Raw genomic sequence first — 14,366 nt, 5'->3', positions numbered from 1 at the left:
ACTGGTAGAGAATCACTTGGTCAGTTGTTGATTCCTAGCCTCTTCCAAGAGATTGGTAAATATGGACTAGGGGATAGAACTGAAATCTGCATATTTATTTTAAGAAGAAAGGAGTCCAGGTGATTTTGATAAAAATGGAGAGAACCTTTGAAGAGTACTAAATCCAGAGTTAATATAAAAAGTGGGTTAGCTTCTCTCCTGAACCCTTGTTAAACATCCTGTTTTAACAGTTATCTCCAAATCTAGAATCTGAAACTTTTTGAGCACAGACATAATGCTCAATTTTAGAATATTTCTGATTTCAGAGTTTGAGATTTGGAATGCTCAACCAGTAAGTCCCCCTTGCTGATATTTATTTCCAGATTTGAAATACTTCTGATCACAAGCATCTTGAATAAAGGATGAAAGTAGTATTAGGTGCTCAGGTTATTTACAACAGCAGTATACATGACCTGCTTTTTAAATCTTGGGTCTTCCTACTTCTGATCTTCCTGCTCCAAATCCTGTGTTCACCTGAAGGTGAATGATTCCAGTGTGAAATGAATGGTATTTCCAACAAATAACCAATCTGTTGATTTACAGACCAAAGTTTATCAAACATAATTCTTTTAATATTCAAATAAGGACTCAAAAAAGATTAATTACAGGCATATATATGAGCTTTTATTCTTCAGTTTACCTATCAACAGAAAAATAGCTGCTTTTGGTCTATTTTAATATCTTAAAAAATACATGATAGACATTTTCAAAAGACCTATAAATAACATGGCAAACCTTTCTCTACATAGTAGTAACAGGTTTTGTTTTATGTTTCTATATGCTCTTGTCAGTTTACTGCAACAGGAAAACCAGCTAGTATCTGTTACAATGAACAGCATAATTCAGTTACTTATACTCTCCTGCTGCCCAGGCATAAATTCATCTTGCTTTGGGAAGATGCAGGTCTTAAAGCTGAAGTGATCCTTGTGCAAATTTTAGAAGCACAGCATTTAAAATAATACTGAAATTCTTCCAAGTGTTTAACTCGAGTTGGCTCAAAGAATTTTGAAACTTCATTTAAAGTGGGAACCATTAAAATTTCCTGTTACATTTACTATAAAACATTTCAGCAGATGGATTCCAGAATAGGTCACAGTACTGTGGAAAAAGAAAAACAATTTTTCTTTCTTAGAGGTGGTAGCAGATTTGAATTCATTTACATTAAAGTTATTTGCAAATTCTTAATGATTTCATGTATGAAGCAGAATATCTTACTTTTTTCTACTGTTCCTCTCTTCCCCCAACCACTTATAATATTTTAAATTCTGATGATTCATAATGATTTTCTTCTGATGCTAAAAATTTACCTTATCTTTTTTCCCAGATTGTCTTGATGTTGTCAGTTCTTGTGACAAAAATTCAATCATTTTGATAAGTTAGCACTTTTTTCAGATTAAAAAAAAAAATCCAAGTTACTGTTGTGACTTTTATTTATCCATGTGTATATTCTTGTCTGCCCGCCCACCTATCCACCTATCTATGCACTCTTCCTTCCTTCCTTCCTTCCTTCCTTCCATCCATCCATCCATCCATCCATCCATCCGGAGTTTGACCATCTGGTCTCTCAGGCATAAATATACTATATAGCTTTATATATACGTAAAATATCTCCTGTTGTATTGCTAATTTGCTTTTTAATAAAGTACAGCATTTCAGACTTTTTGTCTAAAGCCAAAATAAAAACTAAATAAAGAACAGCCAATAATGGTTCTTACAGCTGAAGTCATGAAATTTAAAGGAGAGATTCAAGTTGGATGGTTCACACACTAACTGTGGCACTATGAATCTGTGCAACATTTTTTGTCAACTCAAAATTTTCTGTCCTTGTCTACTTGGAAATTCTACAAAATAAAGAAATTATACTGTGGTATTTCTTACATATCATAAAATATACTCATTCCAGCATCAATCCTAGGGTCCCTTCATCATTTGTACTTTTCTAACTTGCTAGACATAAAGTTCAGACATGAACATAAACACTTCACTTCTTCCTAAAGACTTGAAAAATAAACTTTACCTGTCTCCTACCATGAGCATACACAAGAGGAGACACAACTTACAGTAACCACTTGTGAATAGGTCAAGCTCCCTTTAGGAGGGAGGGCCTAGGATAGTGATGGTGAGTAACCTTTTAGAACTTTCAATGAGAACAAACACCCCAATGTGACATTCACTACCACTGGCCTAAGGTTTGGTTGTGCAAGTAACAGCAAAAAATATACATCTCTATTTTCTACATGGAATTTTAAGAGAGAACTGTTTTTACATATTGACTGTGTTATAATGAATGTTGAAGCTCTTGGATCCAAGTATGCTTCCCATCTCTAATTCTTAGATTTCTTTAATGCTATGTGGCCCGCAGTGCCTTGGTCACCAGTGGTGAGTACAGTGACAGCAGTGACTCCAGGGTCACCTAGCACAGAAAGCTGGCATATCCGAAGAAGAAAAGGCCCTAAAACATACAGCCAATTGATAACCTGGGTCATAGATCTGACCTGCCATTTACTGACAAAGACCAGTGGAAAGGAAGGAAACTAACATTTTGTGCCTATGTGTGCATTAATAGGCACAATATGTTCTCCTTGATCCTTCTGATCACAATTTTAGCAGGGAGAAAAGAGACTCAGGGAAAATAAGTTATTTCAAATTGGTAGCCAGGAAATAGAGAAGCTAGCTATGAAAACCATGGCTACCTACTGCTCTTTCCGTTTGAGCAAATAACTCTCTGCAACTCAGTTTCTCCAACTTGTAACCTTACCTGTGAACATGTTTATCATGAAGATAAATTAAGTGTTTTGAATGATCTAGTGCCTAACATTCCTGAAGACTATTTGTTTTCAGGTAGTTGTAGCTATGGTCTACAGTATTGTAAGACCATTGCTTTATCATTCCCTGGTTGTGAATACTTATTTTCACTGACATAGCCCAAGAAAACTTTCTTTCCCAGCCATGCTATACTGTTTATTTAAACTCAGCAGATGGTCAACTAAAACTTAATTTTTTCAACAAATCCTGCTGGTTAGCCATACCTTGCTACCATATGTTTTTGTTACCTTTTTAGCTGAAGTCTCATACTTCCTCTTTATTAACAGTTAAAAGAAATAGCTCTTATATGACACTATTAAAAACTACTGAAGAATAATTTTTATATGATAATGCTCAGGGCCCTAAGAAGGAGAATTTTAGTCCCACCTCTAGAAATTTCTACTGTATATGTGGGACAAAGACAAATAAGCAGGACAGATACCCAAATTTAAGTCAAACGAGAAGAGTGTTTTGTAAGAATAAAGAGGGATTCTGATAGCCATACTCATAATTACAATCTAAGTTTGTTAGGACCTAAAATGACTTCATGGGACAGTTTTATATATAAGAAAGTGTTTTGTTTTGTTTTTTTCCTGCTCATGGAAACTAACATAGTCCCTTCCGCAGAGAAGTCTGAGTGAGGAAATCAGAGAGGAGTAGGGCTGTACATATTACTGTACCCAAGATACACAATGAAAGTACACACCTACGCTGTTATAAAAACCTGATCATAATATCTCAAAAATTACCAACTCAGGAAAAACCCATTCTGTCTGCTACCACTGTTTAATCTGAACTTAAACATTTTTTTTCTTCCTGTAAGGTTCTTCAAAAATAAATTTAAAAAAAATTGAATGAACTTTGTACCATACAGATAAGCTGTTTTTTGAAATTAAAAAGTGATGATGGCATCTTTATTGTAGCTATTTTAAAAATTTTCATTTCTGTATTGGTCTAGGATTGAGCTAGGCTGAGACAGAAAGAATGAAGTACTTACAGAGAAGGAAATAGGAAATAGAAGTACTAATGGGTTATATAAAAAAAATCATGGCTATTGCATAGTTGTCCAAATTTTAAGTGATACCTCAATTTAGAAACACTGATTTCATATTAAAGGATTTTAGTACATAAAGTTAACAATTCAAGTCTTACCTTACAGGAAATAACTGAGGAAAACATCCTTGTGTTTTTGTATTAACAAATTTTTGGATCTGAAGTATTTGTTTTAAAAGATGTCCTTTGGAAGATTTATCAATTTTTGTTAATACCATCTATAAAAAAACAGAATTTTAAGCATAAGAATTAAAACACATTTTAATCTCTCTGAATCTAGTTCTTCATCTATAAAATAAAAACTTTCCATAAAGAAGCTGAATAGTAAATAACTTCCTGTGTATAATAAAGTATATACTATGTGTTTAATTTTTTTTAAATCTGATTTTGTTTTTAATTATTATGGTCACATACAAATTTCTGGTGATGGTGTACCTTCCCCACTTTAATCCTTCTAATGAGCTGACAAAAAAGCATCACTACCAATCACACATAAAACAGTAATTTCAATTTTGTGTTTTAAAATAGCTGTTAAAATACTATTCTGAATAATAACTTAGTCCAACTTAACTCAAAAATAGAATCTAACTTGCTATTGTATCATGGTGACTTTTAAAAGGATCTGAACTTATAGACCAACTATAAAATGTGTGAAATGTTAAATATTCTTTATTTGGTATTATACAAACACCACACTAAAATGCCTTTCAGTAAGTAAAAGGCAGCAGTTTGTAGATACAAGGAATTCTAATTAAATTGGCATAGTCAAGATAAAAAATAGAGATGTTCCTTCTTTGTCTTCAACCACTTCCTTTAACAGGTTAAAAAACAAATTGAAATAGGAGTCTTGCTTGGTTCTGAGATAGTGAAAGACTTCCCTGGTATTTAAACATATTCACATGACCAGTTATATAAATCTAAATATAAAGCTAACCTCCAGTAGGTTCTGAGATAATATTCTCCATCTTTATGAAAAGTTGAATATTACTAATCAAGTCTAATCACATATTTAGAAAAGGAAACAGTGATAGTACATACTGAACTGGAATTACTATCAAAAGTTGAAAAAAAAAGATATCTATTTAACTATAAGCCAATTTTACTTAAATCAGGACTGTCCAACAAAAATATTCTGTCAGCCACTCATGATCTGAATTCTGTTGTATGAGATCTATTAAATGATGGTACACATAAGCCATGAGATTTCTGTTCTGTAATAAATAAGGCGGTGACTATTACTTAATAATAGCTTTTCTGAGGTAAGCTATTAAGTCTGCCCTTCTCCCTTCTTAATGCCAGCGAAGGTCATTTTTGTTCCAGGGTTGTACTTCTTGGGATTCTCCAAGTACTCCATCAATGTATCCTCTCCCCGGCTAATGCTTTTTTCTTGTTGGCATCTGTGTAAGAGAATCCAACAGCTTGAACTGTCTTCTGCCCAAACAGACCATGGAGATTTGGGCCAGTCTTGTGCTTGCGTCCCTTCTCCACAGTGTGGCACTGAGCACACTTCTGTACAAAAATCTTGCCTTTCTCAACATCACCCATTTTTAAATCTACTGCGGCTTCTGCGTCTGATGCTCACACTCTTTCATCGCTACTATAGAGAAAGTTCCAGCTCAGAAGCCAGATGTCCCACTTTCTCTATGTGTTTTCTGTTTAACAGTGCTCTAACTATATAAGGCTATATATAATGTCTGAAAATGAATGAGAAGGGCCCTCCAGCCATATCTGTAACTGCCATTAGCTGTTTCATATGATTACAATATATCCTGGACTTTAAGATACAGAAATTAATATTGTTAGGGTTGATCCATATAAGACTAATAACTTGTAAACATTTTGATGGTTCAGCCTTATAATACTTCTGAAAGGAAAAATTAGAAGCTTTGTAAGTCATATCTCTTATAGTTAAAATTCCAGTAAATCTATTATTTTATTTGTCCAAATACAAATACAAAGTGGAGGAAGGTCAAATTAAGGGTGATTATAAAATTGAAAGTAAAAACCATAATCCATCACGCTTCCCTGGCTATAAAATTAAATTTTCTAATGAATCACTTATACTTTTAGTCATAAGAAATGCTAATGGCAGGAATGGAAAGTAGAAAGTATGTGGCTTCTTACAACCTGTGAATCACCTCAAATTGGAGTCTTTCCTCATAAAGGCAAATGTGCGGATAATTATATGGATTTTTTTTTGTGTGTGTGTGGTGGTAGAAGTTTGAACCCAGAGTCTTTCACATACTAGACAAGTGTTAGACCCTACCACTCAACTACATCCCCAGCCCAACATTTAAAGTTATCTTTGTTTTATAGGAGTATGCATGTGTATGTGTATGTGCGTGTGGTGCTGAGGACTAAATCCAGGATATGCTGATATTTAAAAGGAGATATAATTCCTCTCTCCCAATTCATGAAAAAAGTAATTATTTTCCCTTAAGTTAAAACAGGGAAAATTTGTGATTTCATAAACTGGTACCTATGCTACATCAGGAACACTATTATTTAATAAAATCAGTTTGACAATATTTAGGTACTTTTGGCGGGGGGGTTGGTACCAGAGATCGAACTCAGGACCTTGCTCTTGCGAGGCAGGCAGCAGCACCACTGAGCTAAATCCCTGGCCCTGGCGCTATTTAGATACTTTTGCTATGTAGATTATCAATCCTTTGATGGCTTATAAGTTATTCCTTATGTTTCAAGGGACTTTTTTGCAAACCCTCAGAATTTTGTTAACTTCAAAGATACAACAAAAGTGGTTCACGAGTAGCCTGGTTTGATTACACTAAACTCTACTGATATAATTTAGTGGTTTTCTTTTATTTTTTTTGCAAAACTAAAGTTAATGGATTTTCTTTTTTAAAAAGAGTGCTATTTTATCTGGAAGTATTACAATGTAGATACCAACCTACTAATATATACTAATATGTTTTTTATTCTTGGTCACATGACAAAAGAACAATAGGAAGGTATTTCCAGAAGAAATTCTGTCTCTATAAATATAAAAATCCTACTCATTTTTCTAGGACCTTGTTATGTTCTTGGAACAAACTTTAAATTACTATTAGGCAGCAAATTTTTTTACACTTATTTTACAGTTTTATTTATGTTATGATAAAAACTATATGCTAAGCTGCTATTAAAGAGTTTTTAACACGTTTTGGACAAATGTTTATATTTCCATTAAAAAACACAGAAATGAAAAGTACTTAGGAACACTAAACAGCTTAAGAAACTTTGGCTATAATTTTGAAAACAAGACTGAGACAAGAATAAAAATGCCACAGAACTTGAAGATACTTTCTCCTGAAGCAAAACTTGCTCATTCATTAAAAAGTGTGTGCACATATTCATAAGTACAAAGAACTTGTATTCTAACTGCAGCCAAGAGTTAAAAGAAACACTTACCACATATGGTAATGAAAATTCTTCACACATTTCTACAGCAATTTTGTCATTTTCTGTAATTCCAACAACACTATCCACTAGTAAAAATGTTCTTTTCAAACTACAGAATGTAGAAAAGAAAATTAATGGAAATGTAAGATATACTCATTCTTCCCACTCACTTTTATTATATTAAGCAATTCTCCTTTGAATAATTCTCAATTCAAACTTTAAAAATTTAGGCAAAAGGAATTACCAATCCACCAGTAAATTCATGCTACAGTCCAGTGAGTCTCAATGTTATTTATTTTCATAAGCAAATTTGTTAAATATTTTAATTTGTTTCAGCAATGTATTTAACTGCTGTGGACTTCATATAAAGATAAGTAAACCCCTTTCTCTAAGACCTTAAAATCCAATTTATCATAGCATAGAAATGTTTACTTTTTAAATATTACTTTGACTAGAATAACAGAAACTTGACACATATTTTGCATTTTCTTCTGCGAATATTTAATCTGTTTTGTGTAAAACTACAAGAGCAAGACACAACATTTTTCTCTATTGTACAATTAAGTGGAAAATGTCACTTGACTACATAGGGAGACAAAAACAGACTTTTTTTTTCCAGAGGATGTGATGACTGAGGTATTTCAAGAATGATCACAATTTGCTGAAGTTTATTTAAATCTAGTGAGTATCCCATTAACCAACAATTTTCATTTTCAAAATTATCCAGCTAAGAGTGTGTTTTAAAAAAATTAACTAACTCTGCTGAAGTATTCTTTATTTTTCAATGTAGGAAAACCCTTGACATTAAAACCAGGCTAACAGGTGGAAACCAAAAAGCAATACATCATACCTTGGTCCTAAATACTGTATTGTAGAATATTATAAGAATAAAATAAACCTGTAATAAGTGATTTGGTAAAATTCAAGTGTTCACCACATGTAGAATACTCAATTGATAAAAACATGCTTTGGTGCTAAATATGTAACTATTATAAGAAAATTTTTCCTTACTTCCTCCGTTCTTTTAGATAGGTCTCTACCATATCAACAAAATCTTCAGGTGCTCTATAGCCATAACCAGGCATATCCACCAATATGAAACATTTTCCAACTTTGAAAAAATTCATTTTCTTTGTGTGCCCCTGATAAAGTAAATAAAAAAACAGCTGACTTGTAACTCATCCTTTCTGTATTTCATGACTTGAAATGTTTTCTATTCAATCAACAAATATTTATTACAAGACTCAATGTATAATCCTAGCTATTTCGATCATGACACAGGAAAAGATAGAAGAGAAGTAGAGGAGTTCATGTAAGGGTTCCAACTCAATGAAAGTGGTGGAGGATAGTGAGTGAAAAGCTTTTTCTATGTATAGATACTAAGGTAAGGGCAATTGGGTTGAGTTTTGAGCAAAGGATATCTTGAGACATTGCACAGAATTTACACCATTGAGAAGGAAACAGAGGGAACTGGAAGATGACAAAAAGCTAGCGCAACAATGTATGGCTGGGTAATAAGCACATGATCTGGCCTGGGTAAACAAAGTATACTTGACTATTTTATATGTAAGAATGTATGTGTGTTTATAAGTTGGTACTGTATAAAAGATTATAATGAAATTAAAGTAAAAAACTTTAAGGCTGTTTCCCTTAAAATCATTGTAGAACTAGATGATCACTCTTACAGAAGGAAATACAGAATGACAAACAATTTGTAACTCTTTGGAAGATTTGGGCAAAGGAAGCTTTTAAGATATAGTCGACCCTCAAGAATAACTTGGGTTAATTAGGTTAATGGAAAATTCATCTGCCTCGTTATCTATAGTGGGTACCCAGGTAAACATCCAGATCTCAGCTGTACTGACTTAGTTACAACCAGCCCTTGGAAATGGATCAAGTTCATAAGTCAAGGATCCACTGTATTGGCAAGATTACTAAAATAAATCCAGCATACTTCCTTTTTTTCTCCCCAGAGAAATACACATACGTTAATGAAATATCTTTATTACCTGTTTGAAAGAAATCTCTAGGTACTTAGTCATTATGATTTCTTGTACTTTCTAGTATTTATTAATCATATTAGTCAACTGAAGAGATAGTCCAGATATCTGGACTGTTAAAAACTTTCAACGTACCGGTTTTCTGGAGACTCTGACTTCAACCTCTGGGGCTAGTGAAAATAAAGCCTTTATTAACGAGGATTTTCCAACATTGCTTCTGCCTATAAAACACACCTTGTACAAGAAAAAAAAAGAAGACAACTGATCACCAAGAGCCCCGAATACTTATTTAATGTTGTATTTGTATTATGTCACCAAACTATATAAAGAGTGGTGTGTGGGTAGTCAAACCTCAAATCCTAACACAGGGCTAATATTTAATGATTTCAAAATGGCAAGTATAGCATTATTTTCTAATTTTTTAAAACAATATCCTTATTTTCTTATGTATTTTTAACATCCCTATGAGGTGGATATTATTGCTGCCATTTTACAGATGTGAAAAAACACTGATCCAAAATTATACAGCTAGGGAGCAGAGATACTGGGATTTTAATTTACATTGACACGTTTACAATTGACATTTATATACACAGCCCTTACCTTTACACTAAGCTACTGAAAAATATCTGTAAATGTTCCATATTTATAAAGGTTTTGAAGTAAAAATATAAATGTTAGTTCAATACAACTGGCTCAAAAATGCAAACACGTGTTTGGAAGCACATTTTCTCAAGAACTCCCACAGTACTTTGTGGTAACAGTGCAATTTAAGAGGTTGTTTTTCCCTTGATCTTCTTTTTCCAATTAAGCATTTCTCATCTGCATTGTGGAATGCAATAAAATATTCTCCATAATAACCATCGGTACACAAGGCTCTGCTTTTTAACAAAGTTCTGTACTAAATGGGTAACATCTCCAAGCAGTTGTTCTAATGAGCTCAGAACAGCCCACTGGGGGGGGCATTTGGGAAATCTGTAAGGGCAGTTTTGGTTATCAATACATCTGTGGGACAGTTTTTTCAAACTCTGCTCAGTCCCTCAAAAAAAAATTGATCTGAGCCCTGCTCAGATTCCAAATGCTCTTACCTGGATTAGATCCAATACTAATATATAAATAACACTCAATTAAAAAAAAAATAAGTTGTGGGCCAGGGATTTGGCTCAGCGGTACTGCTGCCTGCCTCGCAAGCGCAAGGAACCAAGTTCGATCCCCAGTACTCCCCGCAAAAGTTGGACTTCACAAAAAGTCCATTATATCACTTCAAAAAATTGCAGGGCAATGGTGCAGTTACAAGAGCAAAGCTCTTGGAGCTGCCTTTAGCAAACCTAGAACAAAATATTGCATTATGAAATCGTAGAACATACCTAGCATGGGATTCTACCTGGAATTTCACTGATATAAGTAGTTTAAATCTTCCACATTACTGCCACCTGTAAATATTATTTCTGTACATGTTAGGAAATTTGTATTGGGTGAAAATTACAAATCGAGAAGTAGCTCATTCATGAAACTGTTATTTTCAATTCTTCATTGCCAAAACTCTAATTTGTCTCAGCGCATGTTATCCTGAATTCAAATAAGAAAAAGGACAGAATTAACTTTTTGATTGCTTAGTTCGTGTCCGAAAGCTTTCCACATTCATTATCATAGTAATTAAAACCACATATATGCTTATTTTTAAAATAAAATTTATTTTATCATATATGCTTATTTAAAATAATATATAAGTGCACACCAAGCTAAAAACTATGTCCTGCTAGGTAACAAGAAATACAGTAAGTGACAGTAAAAGCCCCGCACCAGCCTTCACCGGCTGCTGGCAGATCGGACTCGGCCCGCGCAGTTAACACTTTGTTAGGTGAACCGTCCGCTCCTTCAGCTCTCACCTCAGGCCTAGGGAGCTCCGGGGCGTGGCTGAGACGGACAGCAGAGCTGAGGTACTCGATGCGGTTAGTGGTGGTGGCAGCGAAGAAATTCTCCGCTCTCGCGATGTCCTCTAAACTAGGGTCGAAGATCCTTAGATGCAGGTCAGGCCTCGTGTCCGGGACGAGGTACTGTTCCAATTCCTGCAGTGGGTACACTAGCTTCGTCAGCTGTCTCTTCGGCAGCCGTAGCACCTCAGCAAAACTCTGGGAGGTGCTGTAAACTCGACTTGGGCGCCCAAGCCCCCTTGTCAATTTAAACAGCCTTCCTACCGCAAACCTCACGCCAGATGTCGCCATGCTTATTTCCCAGAAGCCCCTCAAAGCTATTTCTTTCCAGAGTCTGGGAGGCGCGTGGGTGAACACGTTGCCGCGGTGCCTGCTGGGAATTGTAGTCTTTCCCCCAGCTCTTCGCTTCCGGCTGGCGGGAGGCGGTGGGTGATCTGCAAAGGAAAATCAACTCAGTTCGTTCAACACCCTGGCCTTAGGCGTTTAACAGTTTCTGGAGGAGAAATATGAATCTGGCTATGTGGCCTTTGGTTTTCAAGGGAAAAACTAATAGTGTGAAGCTCTGGTGGATTCCAAGCCTATTTTATCTTCACAGTTCTGGGTTGTGTTACGGTTGTTTAGATCAATAAGAAAAATACTTTGTAAAAAAGAAAAGAACTAGTAAAAAATGTGGTTGGAATAGCACCTCGCTTTTGGGCCAGGGACTGTTTGTATGTCAGCTCTTTTCTACAACTACAGGAAATGTCATTAAACTTTAGAAATTTCTTACAAAATAAAAGCAAAGCGTTTTGGCACAGGTGTTACAGAATTGTTTCTTGGAAATTACATCATAACATCTTATTTCAAAGAGTCTTAAATCAATTCAAATTGGTCAGTGGTGGAAAGGGAGTACAGGTGTTATTTGATGAAATGAGTGAAAGATGTTTCTGTGTGAAAACCAAATGCCTTCTAAAACATCAGCAGAAAACAATGGAGTGGTAACACAGATCTTAAACTATTTCCCAGGTTGTTCAGTAATTAAACAGGGTGATTCTTGAATAAACATGATGCAAAAATTAATAAAAGCCAACCACTTTTTGAGTAGGCAATATAGCAGCTGGTTCTGCTGTTAGCCAGTTAATTTTTAATTATTTCTTGCATTGGGCTCTGAGGCTTCCCTCTATTTTCTAGTCTCACTCCTCCCCAATAATAAAACACTTTCACAAACCAGAGCTAAATATATTTTTGTGGATCTGATACACTATCAAACGTGTCACTTTTTTTTCCCAAACATGGCAACACTGGGAAAAAAACCAAAGTATAAAGGACTTTGAGCAATTCTTAGAGACATTTTGGAGGTGTTCAGTGATTAATAGACATCGCATTTTATAATTTTTCATAGGCCTGACTTCTAAATTATTTTGAATTTCATTTGACAGGACAAATGATTTTGAAATCACTTGACAGGACAGTTTTTGCAACCTAGGGCAGTCTTTGCCTCCTAAATTGTGTTGTCATGTAAAGATTAGAAAGTCAAACAGGAAAAAATATGACTAGGAAAACCACTTAATTAGTCTTTTTTCCCCTTCTTTCTTTTCATTCTTTTAAAGCACGTATGTATGTTTTAAAGACAAACTATACATACTTCCGCCTCTAACTCTTTGCATTCCTGCCTGGAATGCTCGACCAAAATAACACATGGTTTATTCCTTTATCATTCAGGGTGAGTTTATGGTTCTCCTTCTGCAAATAAGTGCCTTTTGTTTTGAGAACTGAAGAGGACATTCACTGAAAAGTTAACATATTTTTAAGACAACATGACTTGGGCAGGCATTTATTCTTTGTACATGGTCCTTAGAGTCAAGTTTTATTACTAAAATTAATATGATCTAAATGCCATAGTTATGTTCAACTACTAAGAGTAGGGGGAAAATAGAACCATGATAGATCTTGCCTTTAGAAAGTTATTCCTTCCATAATGTCTGTCTCTATAATCAATGGCCACTGGGTCCAGAGTGATCTCAATTTATGTGCAACTATTATAGGTGTCACATTTAGGGAATCCACCTAAAACAGTAAAAAAAGTAAGCATTGTAAGGTAGATATCAGAGAGTCAGCAAGTATAGCATGCACACATACTAACTTTCATCCTGGCCTAGACATACTTTGAATGCCCAGACAGAAGCAAGGCAGAGACACTAGGAAAACTTCTAGATGTAGAAAGAGGTAACAGATTAATTCTTGATGTTTGAGTTACACTAGAGCTCTTTCCACCTTCACTTTTCCCCTTCAGCATTTCTTAAATGCTTGCTATACCAGGGTCTGGGTAAGAGGACCTAACTACAGGAAAGGCCTGATCACATTTAGATTGGAACTTCAAACTCTTGTACTAGGAAGAAAATATTGGGGGGAAAGAAGGAAGAGGCCTTATATGAAGGAGAGTGACATGGGAGAAACTTCCATATGTAACTTAAACTACTTGAATTATAATAATTATAGTCTGAAAAAATAATTAAATTTAAAATGCCAGTTACATTTTCCTCAAGCTTTTTGTGCAGCATTTTGATTTTAAAATTTGTATTAGATCTCACCTAACCCACTGACACAAATTAGTGGCACAGCCTGCAACATGATGCATGATTTTTCTACCTACAGTGTGGACAGTTACTTTTGGATTTTATTGTATTATAGTCATTCAAGAAATAAGAGAAACATATCTCCCATGAGCTTATTTGGACAGTTATCAAATCATTGAATTTCACTATATCTCATTAATATACCTGTACAAAATATCTCTAATTTCAGAGTTTGTTTTCAAAATCTTTTTGAGTTTTTTTTAAGGTTGTCTGATACACTGACATGATTTCTTTAAGAGATCTAGAGATTAAATACCAGACAGTACTCATGTGTAGGAGGTGAATTCTTAGAATGATTTGAATCCTGGAGGAGGAATAAAGTTTCATTTTCTTTTAAGTTTTTTTTTAACCAGTAGAAAATCTGTTGCTTTAAGTAATCTTAATTTTTCTTTTGGCAATTGTTTTTTTTGCTCTACCATACTAGTTTTATTAAAACATTTTGTGAAACTTTTTGTCATATTCAATTTGTGGTTTTATATTACTAACAATTCATATATTTTCTGTTGTTGAAAAAACATGGA

The 14,366-nt window shown here is 34.5% G+C and overlaps 1 protein-coding gene and 1 pseudogene across 2 annotated transcripts; both read right to left on the bottom strand.

The window, feature by feature from the left end:
* Window positions 1–405: 405 nt before the first annotated feature.
* Window positions 406–11,551, bottom strand: Gtpbp8 (GTP binding protein 8 (putative)). 2 transcript variants are annotated; one of them, XM_010630121.2, is made up of 6 exons: window positions 11,186–11,551; window positions 9,432–9,530; window positions 8,308–8,438; window positions 7,306–7,405; window positions 4,002–4,115; window positions 406–513 (listed from the first exon to the last, which is right to left on the bottom strand). In XM_010630121.2, exons 1-6 carry the CDS (start codon window positions 11,519–11,521, stop codon window positions 460–462), a joined length of 834 nt encoding a protein of 277 aa, XP_010628423.1. In that variant the 5' UTR covers window positions 11,522–11,551; the 3' UTR covers window positions 406–459. The 2 variants fall into 2 exon arrangements, with proteins under 2 accessions (XP_010628423.1, XP_010628422.1); XM_010630120.2 differs by lacking the exon at window positions 406–513 and adding an exon at window positions 640–1,137 and having other exon boundaries at window positions 3,997–4,115.
* Window positions 4,298–5,806, bottom strand: LOC109118235 (annotated as a pseudogene).
* Window positions 11,552–14,366: the final 2,815 nt, after the last annotated feature.

This window comes from Fukomys damarensis, unplaced genomic scaffold, assembly GCF_012274545.1.
Source record: "Fukomys damarensis isolate Sample0158 unplaced genomic scaffold, DMR_v1.0_HiC HiC_scaffold_24, whole genome shotgun sequence".
Taxonomy (NCBI): Eukaryota; Metazoa; Chordata; class Mammalia; order Rodentia; family Bathyergidae; genus Fukomys; species Fukomys damarensis.
This window is presented reverse-complemented; position numbering and strand designations above follow the sequence as displayed.